General features: G+C 36.7%; 1 protein-coding gene across 4 annotated transcripts in view; it reads left to right on the forward strand.

Annotated features, from left to right (window-relative positions):
• GEMIN2 (gem nuclear organelle associated protein 2) overlaps positions 1-18816 on the forward strand; it is a 20921-nt gene continuing 2105 nt past the window's right edge. For 2 of the 4 annotated variants that reach the window (XM_020991339.2, XM_078150327.1), the window contains exons 1-8: positions 1-228; positions 557-641; positions 5863-5952; positions 6432-6491; positions 7187-7300; positions 9725-9769; positions 10911-10979; positions 18220-18330. In XM_020991339.2, coding sequence (XP_020846998.2) covers positions 11-228; positions 557-641; positions 5863-5952; positions 6432-6491; positions 7187-7300; positions 9725-9769; positions 10911-10979; positions 18220-18330 — 792 coding nt within the window. In that variant the 5' untranslated portion in view covers positions 1-10. Of the gene's footprint in view, positions 229-556; positions 642-5862; positions 5953-6431; positions 6492-7186; positions 7301-9724; positions 9770-10910; positions 10980-11432; positions 17779-18219; positions 18331-18816 lie in introns of those variants that run through there. The other 2 variants (XM_078150329.1, XM_078150328.1) reach the window with 2 other exon arrangements.

The raw sequence follows: 18816 nt of genomic DNA on the forward strand, positions 1-18816 counted from the left end.
TCCTGCGCGCATGCGCCTCGGCCTGGACATTGCGCATGTGCAGAGGGGAACCTGCTCGGCCTACTCCCGCGGTTCAGCTCGCTCGCGTCCCCGGGGTCGAGGCGTTATGGAATCGGCCGTGGAGGAGCTGATGCCCCGCCTCTTACCTGTGGAACCCTGTGACTTGGCGGAAGACTTCGACCCCTCTGTGCCACCGCGGACGCCCCAGGAGTACCTGAAACGGGTCCAGTGAGTGGCTTGGCTCGGAGCCTTGGGCCTCAAACGCGTCCCCCCTCCCCCACTCAGGGCAGGGGCGTGGGGGGAGCGGCTCCCGCACCCGGCCCGCGTGGCCGGCCGACGTGGCGGGGGCGGGGCGCGGGGGCGCCACGTCTTAAGCCGGGGCGCCTCCTTCCCGAGCCGGGGGCCGCTGCCAGGGCTGGCTGGGGGCTGGGTATGTGGCCGAGCCGGCTTCCCCAAACCCTCGTCCGTCCGAAAATGCAAATGAGGGAACGAATTAACCTTGACATGAAAAAAAGAAATGTCTAATTCTCATTTTTTTAAAAAAATTCACTCGTAGGCTTGAAGCAGCACAATGTCCAGATGTTGTGGTGGCACACATTGACCCAAAGAAGTTGAAAAGGAAGCAAACAGTGAATGTTTCAGTGAGTTTTATATAGTGTTATTAAGCGTTTTTCCCGGTTAAGTAGTGGAAACTTGTCTCCCTTTCAAGATGCACAGCATAAATATCAGACCTCTTAGGTGTTCATTTTTAAAGCGTACAAAATAATCAGTGTCCCGAGGTTTTTTAAGTATCTTCAGAAATCACAATTTATCTTCGTAGTTGCATAGTTAACATAAGTGGTTTTAAAATAATACCACCTTTGAAGGCTCTACTATTGTAGTGTATGGACTTGTGGCAAGAGGATTTAGATCAGGAGGCAGAAATCAAATCAGTTGAGTTTACACACCATGTTCCAGGCACTGTGCTAAAGCTCTGGGGATACAAAGAAAGGCAAAAACAGCCGCTGCTCTCAAAGAGCTCGAAGTTTTAAAATCCCTGTGAAATGCCATTATTTCCCTGGCTATAGTATTATTGTCTTTTGTTTTCTTTTGAAGGGTTCATTGCAACTGTAAAGTTTAATTCAGTGGATCAAGGCCTTTGAGGCTGCTAGCCAGACCTAGAGTCAAGAAGACCTAAGTTCAAATCTGTCCCGACACTATATGTAACCTGGGCAAATCACTTAACCTCCGTCTGAACCTACCTTATTTTTATGAGATACAGTATCAAAAAACTAAATGCTAGCTATCATTATGATTATTATTCTAGCACTTTTAGTAATTAAACCTAATTGAATAGTATTCAAGATATGAATGATAGATATTTGTATGTGTGTGTGTATATATATATATATTTTTTAAGAGGCTCCAATGTACTTTTTTTGTAATGCCAGGTAATATAGTAGCAAGGTAGGTAAGTTTTGACTACTTCAGTGGTATTTGCCTTTAGCATATAATCCTACTTTTTCTTGGTGTTGTAGATCTAGAGATGCAAGGGACCTTAGAGACTTCTAATCCATCCCTCTCTCCTTTTACAGATGAAGAAATTGAGGCTCAGAGAAGTTATGTGATATGTTCAAGGTCACAGTAATTGCCGGGAGTGGAATTTTACAGATCCTGTGACTCTTAAGTTTAGTGCCCTTTCCACTGTCCCACACCAAAGACTGACTTTAAAAGTCTTTACTGGGGCAGCTAGGTGGCACGGTGGATAGAGCACCAGCCCTGCAGTCAGGAGGACCTGAGTTCAAATTCGGCCTCAGACACATAACACTAGCTGTGTGACCCTGGGCAAGTCACTTAACCCCATTGCCTAGCCAAAAAAAAAAGTCTTTACCCATTTGTCTAACTCCAAGTGTAGTACTTAAATGCATTTTATGTGTATGTATTATTTTTAAAGTAATTTTTTTTTATCTTCAGCAACTATTTTGAGAATGGTTTTTCATTTAACAAGCATTTATCTACTTAAACTAGGCATAGATACAGAAATAAATAAAACACAATCTGTGCCTTTCAGGATGATTTATAGTCATATTTGTAGCAGACACAGCAGAGTGGGAAGCTTTTCTCCCAAAAGAATAAGCCAGTTCTGGGACAGCTAGGTGACACAGTGGAGAGAGCACCAGCTCTGGAGTCAGGAGGACCTGAGTTCAAATGTCACCTCAGACACATAACACTCACTAGCTCTGTGACTCTGGGCAAGTCACTTAACCCCAACTGCCTCACAAAAAAACTCTAGTTTTGAGACTTAAACTTTTGTTCTATTAAGACTATATGCTCTAGTATAGGTCAGCAAACTTATATTTCCTATTTCCATGTAATGTATGGCAATACAGAAGTAGTGACTGTTAATGATTTACAGAAGAAACATAGACTTCTAGAAAAAGCATTGACTATGGAGTCAGAAGGCTGCAGTTTAAATTCCAGTCCTGCTACTTATTACCAGTGTAACCTTGGGCATTCTTGGGACCTGTTTTCTTAGCTAAAAAGAGATTAGCAGCTTTATAATATTAAGCTAAGGGGCTTTCTACTTAAACTTTGTGTGGATGGTAGGTAAAGTATATATTGTGAGTCTTGATTTTTGCAATCAGTACTATAAATATACTATTTCAATTTTTAAAAATCTATTAAGCGTCTGTTATGTGCAAGCCATTGTAGTAGACATTAGGAGAACAAAAACAAAAAAATAGACCCTGTCCTCAAGGACTTTCATTTTTACTGAATGTTTACTAGATTTAAGATGATGTTAGTAAGCATTGCACAGGATTTGATCAAAAAGACATTTGGTTATATGGTTTCTCTGTTTAATAGTATACCATGTTATATAACTGTGTCATTTTATTAGCAACCACCTCCCCCTAATATCTTAAGATAAATTCTTGTCACTTTAATACAAGTTTATTTTCTTTTCTGAATAATTGCTTCATATTCCATATCATATGTGCGCGTTTTAATCAGTGGTATTTTAATCCAATGTAACCTATAATTTCTTTTCAAAAGATAGTAGTGGACAATAGTGAGTTAGCATGCTGATCTACCCTATTAAGTGGGGACATTTCATTTCAAATAATTCTCTAAATAATTGTATGAACTATTTCTGTGCTCCGTCAGGGTAATAGACTAATGACAGTTTTATGGGTTTGTTTGTTTTTTTAACTAAACCTATGGTTTCATTATTGTAGGGTACTCCTGGGTGAGTAATTCTCCCTTATCAATGTAGGTATGCAACTCTTCTTTAACTCTATAGCCTAATACAGTTACCCTGGGGACAATGAGAGGTTAAGGAACTTGCTCAGTCACACATCCAATTTGTGTCAGAGATAGGGCTTGAACCCAGATCTGCCTGACAAGGCCAGCTATCTTTCCACTAAATCACACTATAAATTTACAGCTTACTAAGTATGAGGTTAGTATTTAAAGTCATTTTCAATCTGTTGGATTAAATTTAGGGCATTTATTATTAAGGCTAGATCTTGGTTTTGTGTGTATTTTTAAGAAACATAGAACTTCTCAAGAGGTCATGTAGTTTAGACTATTTCTCTACTTCCAGGTGAGCTTCTAAACGTAAGCCATTCTCTGCCTTCTTTTAAGTTAACATGGATATTTTTCTGCCATTTGAGGAACTTATGCTATTTTTAAGTGCCTCTTAATATATCCAGACAGTAGCTGTCATCCAAAGACCAGACTAGCCAAGTTTGCTCATCATAAGGTTGACTACCAAGCATGTTTTGGGTTTGAGCTTTTTTTTCTTTTTTTGCTATAACAACTAATCAAACAGTATATGAAGGAAGACATAAGGGTTTAACATAGTTGATAACGTAATGGATTCTTGAAATATAGAAACATAAATATTTACTTAGTCACTGTATTGGAAAGAGTGCCACATCTGAGAGTCAGAGGACTAGAGTTTAAATCTTAAGCTCCTGACCTTGGACAAGTCACTTAACCTTTCTGGCCCTTAATTTCTTCATCTGTATAAATAAGTGACTTGTACTAGATGACCTCTGAAGTACCTTTTCACTTTCCACTTAAGATCCTATCTTAATTTTTAATTTTTTCTTTCATCTACCTAGATATAATACATATGTAATTTGATGTGTATCTTTTATATCTTTCCCTGATACCTACCAACATGCTCCTGGCTCCTCCATCCTTAACTGTGATTTGATCCTGCCATTCATGCTATCTTTCTTTCTTTTTTTTTTTTAGGGCAATTGAGGTTAAGTGACTTGCCGAGGGTCACACAGCTAGTAAGTGTCAAGTGTTTAGTCTGAGGCCAGACTTGAACTCAGGCCCTCCTGACTTCAGGGCCGGTGCTGTATCCGCTGCACCACCTAGCTGTCCTGCTAGCTTTTTTTCATCTCCTGGCTTAAACTCCTTGAGAAAGTCATCCACATTCAATTCCTCCAAATTTCTTTCACTTTCTTCTAACCCTTCTGCAGTCTAGCTTCCAATCTTAGCACTCAGTTAAAACTGCCCTCTCCAAAGTTATCAGTGATCTCTGAATTGCCAAATTTAAGGATGATTTTTTCAGTCTTGATCCTTCGTGATCTCTCTGAAGCAATACATGTCGATCACTTTTCTTCTGGATCTTCTCAAGGGTTTTAATGACTGCCATTCTGGTTCTCTCTTTTTTTCTTTGCTCATTCTTCATGTCGTGCCCACTAACCTTTGGGATCTCCTAAGGCTTTCCTGAGCCCTCCCCTTTATTTCACTCTAATGTTTTACTTGGTGATTTCGTTGGCTCCTATGGGTTCAGTTACCCTCTCGATGTACATGTTTCTTATATCTGTGTTTCCATCTCTGGTCTTTCTCCAGAGTTACAGTCCTATATCACTCTGCACATCTTCAGCTGAACGTCTCATAGCATCCCAGATTCAGCACATCCAAAACAGAACTCATTATCTTTTCCCTCAAACCTTTCCCCTTTCTGAGCTTTTCTAGTACAGTCAAAGGCGGCACCATCCTCCCAGATCACCCAGGCTAGCTAGCCTCAGTGTCATCCTCAACACCTCATTCCACACATCTAATTTTGTCATTTATATCTTCCCAACATCTCATATATGCCCTGTCTTGCCACTACCCTAGTAACCCCCCAGTGGGTTAATAGTTAACATCTCTCACTTTGACTACTGTAATAGCCTTGTAATTGGTCTTCCTGCCTTACATCTTTCCTCACTCTGATCTCTCTACCATTCAGCTGTCAAAGTGATTTTTTTTCTAAAACATGAGTCTGAGCGTGTCATCCTGGCCCCCAGTATGTGCTCCAGTGGCTCCCTATTGCCTCCAGGATCAAATTCCTCATAGTCATTTAAAGCTCTTTATAACTTGGCCTGTACCTTGAGCTGTACACCTCTCTAATGTGACATTCCCTCTCTGTCTGTTTGTACTGCCTGTGCTTTTCTTCTTCTGCTTCCCCACCCCCCATGTTGGGGATGCTCTGCCTCTTCACCTCTACCCTTGGTTTCTATGACTTCCTTTAAGACTCAGCTTATTCTACTTTCTGTAGGAGACCTTTCCTGGTTCTTCCCCCAAACCTCACCCCTACTACCTCCAAGTGCTTTGCCTTCTCGGGTTACCTTCCATTTGCACATTGGACATATCTTGTATGTATGTGTTTCCTTACATGTTGATTCCTCCATTAGAATGTATTCTCCTTGAGGACAGGAACTATTCTTACCTTTCTTTGTATCTATAGCACTTAGCACAGCGCTTGGCACATAATAAGCACTTAATAAGTACTTATTGACTGACTGTATAATGTTCTTGGAGTTATCAGATTCTTGCTATAACATTACCGGTGTAACATTTTGGGGCTGTTTTTTCTAGCTTTCAGGATGCCAGCCTGCTCCTGAAGGATACTCTCCAACACTTAAATGGCAGCAGCAACAAGTAGCACAATTTTCAACTATTCGCCAGGTAATTATAATTAATTGTCCAAGTAAACCCTCCCCTCAGATTTATTTCTTCTTTATGCTCTATTAGAAAAATAGGATTCATGACTTTTAACTCTAAAGGTCATTGTTTTATTTATAAATTAGATGCTAAATTGTTATATGATTATAAGATAAGCAAGCAAGTTTTGCTGCTTATTGTTAGTACTCTTCCTCCCTCCTCCAGTTATCTTGGATTTGCTTATCTCTGTAAATATTCTGTCTCCCACTGGAATATAAACTCTCTGACAACAAGAAATGTTTTTGTTTTGTTTCCCCATAGCCAAGCACAGTAGCTTGCACACAGTAGGCACCTAACAAATGCTTCATTTAATTGCTAGTGTTTTTGTAAAGTTTGATGTTTTTATTATATGCAGTCATTTCCCTCAAATGTACCTATATTGTTTGACTAGCATTAAATAAGTTAAAATACAGAATTTTAGTTGTCGTTTTTTTCTCTCTTAGAGTGTGAACAAACATAGAAATCACTGGAAATCACAACATTTGGATAGCAATGTCACCATGGTATGTGGTTCTCTCAGTATTCACTTATTTTAAGTTCATTTGTATTTATTACCAACCTTGAAAAAGAATTAACTTTTACAAAATTTTCACTCTCTTCCCTTGTATACCGTTGTCATTCTGTGTGTCTATAAATTGCAAGCACTGGTAATCTGAAAAAATAAAAATCAGTGATGTGGTATAGTATTTTAATCCATGGCATTTTTTTTCTGCAACCTAACACCTTTAAATCTTGAGGTTGATATGTCTTTCCTCATGTTTATGGACTCATAGCTTGGCATTGTTTTTAAATGTGAAATATGTCATCCTTATTTAGAAAGGGCTTAAATCTTATTCAGTGAATTTTAAAAATTTCAATAATAGTGCCATAAAGAAGAACCAGGTATTCTAACAAATACCATTGTGAAGCTTAACGTGTAGATTAGGAAGAAGCATTTCCCATACCCTGTCACCTAAACAGGAGTCCAATGTTATTCAGTACATGCCTTATATTTGTAAAAGGATAGAATGAAGGGAGAAGTTTAAGAGGCTTCAGTGAAGGAAACTTATGCATTGGCATCTCAGTTTGAGTATAAGAAATGAGTTTTGGCAGATTTTCAAACTATTATACAATAAAGTCTGTTCTATCTTGTAAAATTCTGAAGGTTGTTAGTGTGCCTAATAACTTGCTAAAAATAAACTTTTTCCACATCTTTCAGCCAAAATCTGAAGATGAAGAAGGCTGGAAAAAATTTTGTCTTGGAGAAAGGTTATATGCTGAAATGTCTGCTGCAGCAGCTACAGGTGAAAATCCAGGAATAGACTATGTGCAGGTACATGACGTGTTTAAGATGGCAAATCGATCACCCTAATTTCTGTTTTGTTTTGTGGTCTAAACAAGAACACTTTTTTTTTTAATTAAGAAGTTACATATGAGCTACTTCAAGGTATCATGAAGCAGCAAGGTGGTTTGTGGAAAGAGCGCTAGGCCTGCAGTCAGGAAGACCTGAGATCAAATTCAGTGTTGACTACTTAGCTTCATGATCTTGGGCAAGTAACTTCTGTTTGCTCCAGTTTCCTCAGCTGAAAAAATGTGGATAATAATAGCATTTACCTCCCAGGATGGTTATGAGGATCAGCTATTCTTCTCCTCTGCCGTCATCACTGCAGACAGTAATTGAAATTACTAACTCCTAATAGTAATATATGTATAACTTCTAATTTTTGTTCAATTATTTTCATCTCTTATTTCATATTTACAGTATTGATGTGAGGTTGATAGGTTGACTGATTTAGTTCTTCTTTCTTTAAAACGTAAAGAAACTATTCATAGAATGAAGTAATATGACTTGGTCAAACAGCATTATTGGTAGAGAAGAAATTTAAAAATCCAGTGAACCTAATGTAGGACCTAATGCTCTTTTCATCATACTATCTTGTACTGATTCTCAAGTCTGTGTGTGTGTGTGTGTGTGTGTGTGTGTGTGTGTGTGTGTGTGTGTGTGTGTATGTATGTTCAAATCTAATTAAAGCAACATAATCAGATCAACATAAGTCACTATGACTACACCATTTAATAAGGATCATGTAGTACTTGTCCTTTCTCACATATTTAACAGAATCTTAGAATCAGAATTAGTCTTACCCAAAATAATTCATGACAAGGTATTTTAGTTCCAGTGTCATTTGTGTTTATATAGATTTGAGCTATTATAAATTTAAAGAGTTCTAGATGATTGACCTATTAACAAGAATTAAATGGGAGTACCTTTTCTGTGCTAAGCACTGTTGATAAATACCCCAAGAAAGTATAAATTCCCTTCTCCCCAAAAGCTACAATATACTTGGGGAGACACTCTTAATACAGGAGAAACAATTAGAGAACAGTTATGTTATAGAATGGATGTAACAGAATATTTATGCTTATTTGAAAAGTTAAGGTAGATGAAACCAAGCTGCTTGCCACTGAAAAACCTATTTCGAAAAAACAAGACAGAAAAGTGATTTCTTTTTTACATTTAATAATTTTAATGTTAATATGTTTTTAATTAAATTTTTCACAGCACTTTCACATTTTATCTGATAGCGGTGTTTGGACATAAGATAAACAAGTATTTATCTTGATTTTACAATGAAGAAACTGATGCATAGGAAGGTCATGACTGGCCCAGGATTATAGAACAAGTTAGTGGTAAAGCCATAGCTGGATCCCATATTTATTGATTTGTAATCTTATGTTCTTTCAACACTTTGGGTTAGGTTGCCAGGGCCAGCCTACTAGAGATGACCTGTGTTTAATAAGGCTAGCCCTTCAAAAGAACACTTAAAATATTATGTTTTTATGAAATTATTTACTACAATACATATAAATAAAAAGCTATCTTAGAAACAGTCACTTAGTTTTCTGTAACTCTTAATGCTATGTAGTTTTTGTTAGTGGGCAGATAGGTGGCACAATGGATGAATAGAGCGCCAGTCCTGGAGTCAGGAAACCTAGATTCAAATGTGGCCTCAGACTCTTATTGGCTGTGTGACCCTGGGCAAGTCACTTAACCCTGTTTGCTTCAGTTTCCTCATCTATAAAACGAGCTGGAGAAGGAAATGACAAACCACTCCAGCCTCTTTGCCAACAATATCCCAAAATGGGATCATGAAGAGTCGGAAATGACTGAACAACAAAATTTTTTGTTCGTCACATCAAGATTGACAAGCTAAATCTCTAAGCATTTATTCATTCATAAATTTTAGTTTTGCTTGAAGAGTTCTTGATGGAATCTAACTTACTTGTGTGATAGGGTTTTTGTGAGAAAAGTACTTTGTAAATCCAAAATATATAAAGCCATGATATGAGCCATTATTGACCATGAAATATAAACTTTACTGTATTACAAAGAAGGAAATTTAAGTACCTGATAGAAAATAAAGATATCACAGATTATCTAAGTGCAAGTTGGTTTTTTTAATTGAATTCTTCAAATACAGAACTGTTGCTTTTCCAAGGAATATTCCATTTTTGTCCCTGCATATTGCCGTTTTTGGTTACTACACAGATATTGTATTTTTTAACAAATGCTTAATTTTTGAGAGGTCATTGTTTTCTTGTACATCATTAACATGTTATAATAAACTAAAAACCAATAGAATATGAAGAACATTTTTTTACATTTTTATTTGTTTAAATTTCTCCAGTAAAAACAAAAACTTTATACTGTTGTAATTTATCATATTTTAGTGCTGTTTGTATTTCTTTTTTACAGATTGGGTTTCCTCCCTTGCTTAGTATTGTTAGCAGGATGAATCAGGTAAAACTCATCTTAATTTAAGTGAAATCGTTCTTAAAATAAAATGTGTTTGCATATACATATATATACACACATATGTTTGCAACATATATGTAGTACTGGCTGAAAACATGGTTCAATTAAATTTTAGCTTTATAGTCATAAAGAACTATATATATATATATATATAGAGAGAGAGAGAGAGAGAACATAAAGGCTTTTTCAGCCAAAATCTGAAGATGAAGGCGGCTAGAAAAAATTCCGCCTTAGAATTAAATATTTGTGTATGTGTGTGTATATATATGTATATGTGTATATATATATATACATACACACATATATGCATGCATATGATAAAATGATACAATATGACATAGCTGCCTTTGTAGTCAGGAAGACCCAGGTTCAAGCCTTGCCTCTAACACATAATAGCTTTGTGACCCTGGCCAAATCATTTAACCCTCTCAGTGCTCCAGGCAACTAATTGTCTAAGACTATAAATTACAGAATTGTCTATATGGGTAAAGGGAGTTTCCTTACCTGGGGTTTTCCTATACTAATAAAACTACATGTTCAGACCAAAATAAATAAATATTCACATGAATATGTGTTTACATATACATGTATGTGTCTACGAATTATATTTTATTTATAATTATTGATACTTTCTCCATTAATAGAGGAAAACTTGATCCTTTGGTTTTCAAATCCTTCATAAACTGATGGTCCTTTTTTATTTTTTAACTTCTGAGCCATATCCAGTAAGAATTTGACATTTATTTTCATTACTCATTAGCATTAGGTACTTTAAGAAGAAAGAAAATTTGAAAAAAGGAAAGAAATCATTCTGTTAAGTGTAATTCACAGACATAGATTTCTTTAGATATCTCTGTATTCAGCCTTCCAGAGTATGAAACTTAAGCTTGACAATTGACAATTGGAACAATGAATATATCATTGACTGACTCTCTTGAGCCTAGTCTTTGTGGCAACCATCCACCCCCAATTAGTTATAGTACAGATGCTGTCTTCCTGTGAAGTGCATAAATAATTAATACATATTCTGCATAAAAAATACTGATTTAATTGTATAAAACATATATGCTACAATGTCTTGGATATTCAATATTTTTTCACTAATAAAATTTCTTGTTTTTAAAAGGCAACAATAACTAGTGTCCTAGAGTACCTGATTAACTGGTTTGGAGAAAAAGACTTTACTCCTGAATTGGTATTATTTTTTTTCTATTTTCATAATGTAGATCACATTTTAGTTATAAAAGTCTTTATGTTGTTATACTATCTGTTATACTACACCCAGCATGAGTATAAAATAATTTGGTATTTAAAAACAGAACATGTCCAAATGAAGTGTCACTCTTCAAAATAGTTTCAGAAGACATTGTATTACTTTTAAATATTTCTGGATCTCTTACGGAATTGCCTTTAGAGCCAGTTTATACAAGCTGTACAAGAAAAGTCAGTCATTTTATTTCTTTAAAAATTTATGCCATTTTTGATTGAAAATAAAGTCATCTGCCTTATTCACCTCAATAGATTTTGAATAACTTTGAATTGTTTACAAAAATCAAGTACATCAAAAGAAAGGAAGTTTAGCAAAGTATCATGGCTTTAGTGCTAGCAGGAGCTTCCCGTCATCTAGTCCAATCCTTTTACTTTACAGATGAGAACACTAAAACCCAGAGAAGCAAATGACTTGCCTGGTGTCACACAGATGATAAATGGAACAGCCACGATTTAAACCCAGTTTCTCTGACTCCGAATCCAATACTCTTCCAGTGTTGCCTTTAGGATTTTACCATAAGAGACTATCTTGTACAACCTATACTTGAATGTGAAGTGAAATGCAAAGTCCTCCTTCCTTGTGTACCCACAAGAAGCGTTTTTTTAAAGATCTCTAGCAAGATGGAATCCACTGCATTTTTTAGTACAGTGAAAACAGTGCTGGTTCTGGAGTCAGAAGACCTGGACTGAAATCCTACCTGTAAACCTTACACTTTTGTGACCGTGGTCAGTGTCCCATGGGTCACAAGAAAAGGAGAGGTTGCTGAGTGATGGTAATAAAGAGAGTCTGAGGGCAGCTAGGTGGTACAGCAGATAGAGCACCAGCCCTGGAGTCAGGAGGACCTGAGTTCAAATCCGGCCTTAGACACATAACACTTACCGGCTGTGTGACCCTGGGCAAGTCACTTAACACCATTGCCTAACCCTCCAAAAAATAATTAAATAAAGAGTCTGGAAGTGGCAGTGTTGAATGTATTTTGACTACTCCTCTAGGACCAATGATTTCAGGAGTATAAGAGGAGGAACAGCTAGTACTGGAAAGGATGACCAGGGAGGCAAGCTGTAGTCTCTTTAATTGTTAAATCTAATGGCCTCTTCTCAATCCTGATCTTTTTTTATCTTAATGCAGTATTTTACACAGTTGACTCTGGAGTACCCCTTCATTCCAGTCCATCCTCCACACAGTTGACAAGCTGATTTTGCCAAAGATCTAATCATGTCATCAACCCCCTACTTCCCTTCCTGTGTGCTCAATACTCTGTTTTTGTGGTGGTATCCTTGTGTTTCACCCAAAACATCATCCACTAACCATGGGGATGTTCAGAGGCTCTATCCTAGACCTTCTTCTCTTTATGCTCTTACTGAATGACCTTATATCCATCCTCCCATGTGTTTAGTTACCATTTCTTTGCAGATAACTTCCAGATCTGTATATCCAGTCTAGCCTCCTAAGCTCCAGTCCCACACACGATGTCTTAAAGGCATTATAAACTCATTTATCTTCCCTCCCTCCTTGACCCCTAAATTCACTCCCTTTCCAAACTTTCCAATTTCTGTTACTGGCTATTAGCACTTTTCTAGTTATCTGGCTTCGAAATAGAATCTGAGACACCAGTGTAAGAACTAAAGAGGAGCACATGGTAGATATGAGCAGGCTGCAATATTTAACCAACAAAGAACTTAAATTATTAAGAAGAGTAGTTCTAAATGATGTCATCAAGGAACTGTAATGACAGAAAAAATGGGTTGTTCATGTGGCAAAAGTGAGGGACACCAAGTGGACAGAGTGTTCCGCTGTATACCTTCATTACATTGGAGGAAAGTAAGGAAGGCCTCCATTACATTGGGTGGATCACCTATGGCACATATTTGGGAGTACATGGATAAGAGTCACAGGATGAGCAGTCAAGGGTGGGTTGTAGAGCACAGCACTGGAGGATACACCAGAATTAATGAGCTTATAGATCCATCTTAGCATTTTTCTTTCAAGAGCATAAGATTTCCTTTTTGCAGTTTTGATGCAGAGTTATAGGGTGTATGCACATTAACAATGGTAAAATATATTGAAAAGATGGGCCTTTGCTGTTATGGATCAGTAAAAATGCTTTACAGTTTTCCCAAAAGCAATCCAGTCTGCTCTTGAAAAGCTTGGGAAGATATCCAACTTAGCAGAGTCACTCAAGAGCATTCAAGGATTAAAAACAAAATGAAGACCACAAACAGAAAAACTGTTATAACCGTTTTCTCACATGAAGAACCACAAAACCTACCACAGTTGAACCCTAAGTATCACAGACCCTTAGAAAAGAAAGTAGAAATGCCACTGAAGAGAAGCTGGATTGACCAGTACTAAAGCACTTGGATTGGATCAAGTATATTTAGAGATATGTGTTAGAGGCAATAAAGGGACCTCTTTATAAGATATTTAAAGGAGAGGAAGATGCCAAGTTGTGGGGGGGAAATCACTGACCTTACTTACAGCATTTCAGCAGCATATATGTATATGTTATCTTCCCCAAGAAAATGTAAGCTCCTTGAGAGCAACTTTTAAGTCTTTAGTGCAGTACTTGGCACAGTGCCTGCATTTTAATAAACAAATGCTTGTCGATTAATTTATAATGAAAGAGTGGTTTAATCAAGCTTAAAACAAGCAATATAAACTTATAAATGAGGAAGAATAAAAGCTATGATCATATCATTAGATGCAAAAAAAGCCTTTGATAAAATGTAACACTGGTTTTGAAAAATTATGAAGGAATAATGTTCATGTTTGAAATTAAAAGGTAACATTCGATGCAATAGAGAAATACTAAAGCCATTCCTATTAAAAACAGGCATTAAAGGAGCATATCTACTCACTGCTCCTATTTAATAGTTTTAGGGCATTTAGGCCATTTGTAAGGCATGAAAAAGAAACTCATAGGCAGCAAAGTTAAAACATCTCCTCAAATTGTAAAACCATAGAATGCGGAGTGGAGTCTGGGTTTAAGAGGCAGAAAATTGTGTGGACATTCTGGGGCTTACTTGAGACTATGGTAGCAGAGGCATAAAATGAGGTGAAAGATGATAGAATAATTTCTACTCTGGAGAGACAAAGCAGAAGCTTTTCCCTCCAGATAAAATAATCCTGCCTCCTTGCCATTCTCAAGGTAAGCCAGAACCCTAGGAGAATCTTAATTTATAGGCACCTTGGGCATATGCTTCCTTGACTAGCACTTCTGAGGACTCTTCCTTAATCTCTCATTCAAATATATAGAAAGGATTTAGGAAGTGCTTTCCCTGCAAAAATCCTGTGAAGTACTTAAAAAAAAATCCCTATTTTACAGATGAAACTGAAGCTCAAAGGTCAGAAAGCTGGTGTCAAAGCCAGAATTCACACTTGGGTATTCATTCTCCCAAGCCTAGTGCTCTGACAGTGGTATATTACCAAATGATAATAAAATTGGCCACCCTTGTTATATAGTAAAAGTGTCTCACTAGAAGTAGTTTGAAGTAAGGGAAAGGGTAACTTTCAGGATAGGTGGCTGGGGGGAATGTTTACACATACTAGAACTTTTGAGCTGTTATGTTATTGCACTAAGACTTTGGGATACCTTGTATTCATAATATTTTCATTTTCTGAATAAAAACATCTAGATACAGTGCTGGGAAACATGCCTCATTTGAACTGCAGGGGATTTCAGAGAAAATAGATTTGTTTACTGGTATACTTGACCAACATAATAGATGTTATCCTGAAAAGTTGTAACTAAAGAGGGTTCATGAACTATAATTTTTTTGTACTAGAATCAACAGATTATAAAACTGGAAGGGACCTTGGATATCTATCCAACTCCATTATTTTTTACAAACTTTTATTGATACCATTTGTCTTTTCATTAGTCATTACCACCACTCCACAATGACCTCCAGATTGAACTCTTCTTAATCTGTCTCTCCCACGATTCCTCCCACTTAGCCAATTGAATATATACATATTGTATGTGTGCATAAGTGTGTGTATATTTTATGTATGTATTAGCCATGTCCAAAAATGTATTTTCTGCATTTAAAGTTCATCCTTCATCAGGAGGTAAAGGGTGTATTCCATCTTCATTTTGGTGGTTTGTCATGGTGTTGATCAGCATGCTGAAGTTTTTCAAAGTTGTTTTTCTCTACGGTCATCGTATAACTTATTTCTGCACTAGTTCATAAAGGTCTTCCCAGTTGCCTCTGAAATTGTCCATTTTATAATTTCTTATGGTCCATTTATATGCATTTACATTTATATACTTCAATTTGTTTAGCCATTCCCCAACAGAACACCTGCTCAGTTTCTAATTTTTCAGTATAAGAAAAAAAGCTGTTATATTTTGTAGGTATAGATTCTTCTTTCTTTGGTTTCTCTTGATTTTATAAACATGGGAATGTTATATAGCTGGGTCAGAGCATATGCACTACTTTCATAACTTCCTCCTTAATATAGGTCCTGATTGCTTTCCAGAATGGCTGGACCAATTTACCTATCAGTAGTGCACTACAGCGAAAGTGGGGCCTACGCCATTCCACCAGATTAAAATGGAATTGGGAAATACTTCACAAAATAAATTAAAAGATAATAAAACATAGATGATGTTAATCCAGGGTTTTTAGGTCAGTATTCAGCCTGTAGGGATCCCTTTTTGATTTGGTGGCCTTTGTTCTATTTGAGTTTGACATCACTGTCCTACAGAACCAGTTTTTCCACAGCTCCTCCAGTATTTGCCATCTTTGCCATACATTCTCCCCTATAATAAAACCGATAAGCAAAAACATCCACTACAGAAGCTTTATCTGACAAGGTATACATCACATTTCTGTTTTGAGTGTTTGCTTTTTGAAGTTAAATTTCATTTTATCACCATTCTCATTTTACAGATAAAGGATACTGAGGCTCAGAAAGATTAGGTGACTTGCCTAAGGTTAAGAGCCAAGGTTCAAACCTGAATTTGTGACTCCAATCCAGAGTTCTTTCTACTGTAGTATTTTACCTCCTGGTCTAGTGGAAAGAAAGCTTAACTTGGAGTCATATGACCTGAGTTTAAACCCTGGCTCTGCCACCTACTAGCTGTGTGACTCAGAGCACGTCAACAGCCCTATGAGGTGAATGGTATTATATTATCTTCATGCCCCAGATCACACAGCTAGTAAATTTCTTAGGCTGGATTTGAATGCAAGTCTTTTATCATTCCAAGTCCAGCAGTCTTGTTCCAGATGACCTCTTCAGGCACTTCCCAATTCTGGATCTATGACCTCCCACTCATTACCTTCAAATTTGTAGTTTCCTCTACAGTAATTATATTTCAGTAACTGATCACTTATTTGTACTTTGGACAGTGTAGGAGTCAGGGCATGACTGCCTTTTATTAGTAAGCCAACCAAACACAACCTTTTATTATTTATGGCCATGTTTTTACACATATAGTGTTGCTGTTATTTTTGTTTAGATATTTCATAGTTACTTTAGTTCAGATCCTGCCTCTGACACCAGCTGTTCAACTCTAGCAAGCAACTTAACCTCTCTGGACCTCAGTTTATTCATCTGTAAAATAAGAGTTGGACTCAGTGGCTCTCAGGTCATTTATAGCTCCAAATCTATGATCCTATAAATGTCAACAATAGTATTTTCTTATAGATGACCTCTTTCAGAAATGATTCACTACCATAATTATAAGTTGTGACATTTTAATTCAGAGTCTGTTCTAGTGGTATAGCCAATTTAATCCATGTAAAGCTCAGTCATATGTTGTGTTATTATCAAAACTTTCACAGAATAAAGTCATGTCTCTTATTAGTTTAATGTTGCAGCAACTAATAACTTAAAGAAACTTATTTAGATTTTGTTTTAGTGGTTCCATGATAACACCATGAAACATAGAACCAAGGAAATTTATTAGAAATATCAATAAAATTTTGTGGATAACATTCTCATCTTGGACTTAGGAATCAGTTAATTCAGAATTTGTCTATAGATACTAAAGGAAAACTTGGCCAATTCTGATGTCTAAAGTATGCACATGTGTTCTGATAGGTTTCCCTACCCTGGTAAATAAAGGGTTCCTGTAGGAAACTTTGGAAGGTCTAGAAGGGAAGGGGAAATGTTTTTACTTTTCCATTTTCCCTTTATCACAATCACTAAATTTGTTATTTAGATCCCCTTTTGAATACACTTGTCTGTTATTATCTAAACTAACTCTTAAAATTTTACATTTTATTCATAAGACAGCATATTGTAGTCCAATGGTGTCAAGCTCAAACAGAAACAGGACTACGAAACTATACATGAGGATCCCTACAGGCCACATAGTGACTTAGAAAACTATATATTATCTATGCTTTATTAAATATTTCCCAATTATATATTAATCTGGTTCAGGCTACCTGAGAGTACAGGGGGCCATGTGTCTTACACCTCTATTTTAGTCAGCAGAGATCTTACCTTAGAGCCTGGAAGATGTGGATTCAGGTCTTGCTGCTGAATGGCTACAATGATCCCAGGAAAGTCACTTAATTTCTCAGTGCTCAAGGCATCTAGGTCTACAAATTACTGATGCCAATCTATACTGGTAGAGGGGGTTATCTCATTAGGCAGTTCTTTAAATCAGTGAAATCAGAGATCCAATCCCTATCTCCTATGATTTATTTGTAGCAAAGAACATTATTGTTTATTATCAAAATGTTCAAGATAGAAGACATCTTAGAGAAAATCTAAAAAAAAAAACCTTTCCATCCCTCCCTCTTCCCCACATATTGTAGATGAGGAAGCAGAGGTTCAAGGAGGTTGTGATTTACCAATTCCAGGACCTTTGACCTTTTTTCTTTTGGTTAGAGAACTCTTTATAATAGGCTCAGCAATTACAGTGATTTGCTCATACTAGATTTAAACCCAGGTCTTTTCCCCCCTTAATTCTGTAATGAGGGAACTGAGTTCAGAGAGGTTGTGATTCATGCAAGGTTACACAGACAATAATTAGGATTTAAACTCAGATATCCTGATTCCAATCCCAGCACTCCATTCAGTGTACCATAGGAGACATATCCCTGAAGAAAGCAGTGAAACATCTGATAAGAACGTATTGATAGCACTTTATTACTTATTTATATATACACATACATGCATATATGTAACTAATTTTTAATTCATTCAGGGAAGATGGCTCTATGCTTTGTTAGCTTGCCTTGAAAAACCATTATTACCTGAAGCTCATTCATTAATTAGGCAACTTGCAAGAAGATGCTCTGAAGTGAGATTCTTAGTGGTGAGTTACAACTTTCTGTTTCAAATGACATCCTAAATTTGTGTAATGCTTTAGTTTGCAAAGCATTTGATGTGTTTTTTATTAGCAGAAAAATACTAATTACTTTACCCTAGATGGTGATGGAAAATTTAAATAAAGAAGTTGAAGAATGCACCGAATTATATGGGAATTTTTCCTAATTCAGAATGTCACTGGCTTAGCTATTTCAAGTATTCTTCTATCAAACAAAATTTGGCATGTCTAAAAAATCTTACAATGTCCTACTAATGCATAAGTAGCAACATTTATGCTTGAGTTACTATACCCTACATCATTATGAATCATCTGTCCCTCGTCTGCCTTATTAGGAAGCAAATCCTCTAATTTCTCTTATGTGCTTTCTCAGTTCAGTATCATGCTGTAAGCTAGGACAAACCATTCCAGATTCCCTCCCTTAGATTGCAGGGACTTCTGATCCAGGTTTTCAGTTTTCAAGATTATGAATCT

The sequence above is a fragment of the Phascolarctos cinereus genome, unplaced genomic scaffold (genome assembly GCF_003287225.1).
Source record: "Phascolarctos cinereus isolate Bilbo 61053 unplaced genomic scaffold, phaCin_HiC Scaffold_2;HRSCAF=192, whole genome shotgun sequence".
NCBI lineage: Eukaryota > Metazoa > Chordata > Mammalia > Diprotodontia > Phascolarctidae > Phascolarctos > Phascolarctos cinereus.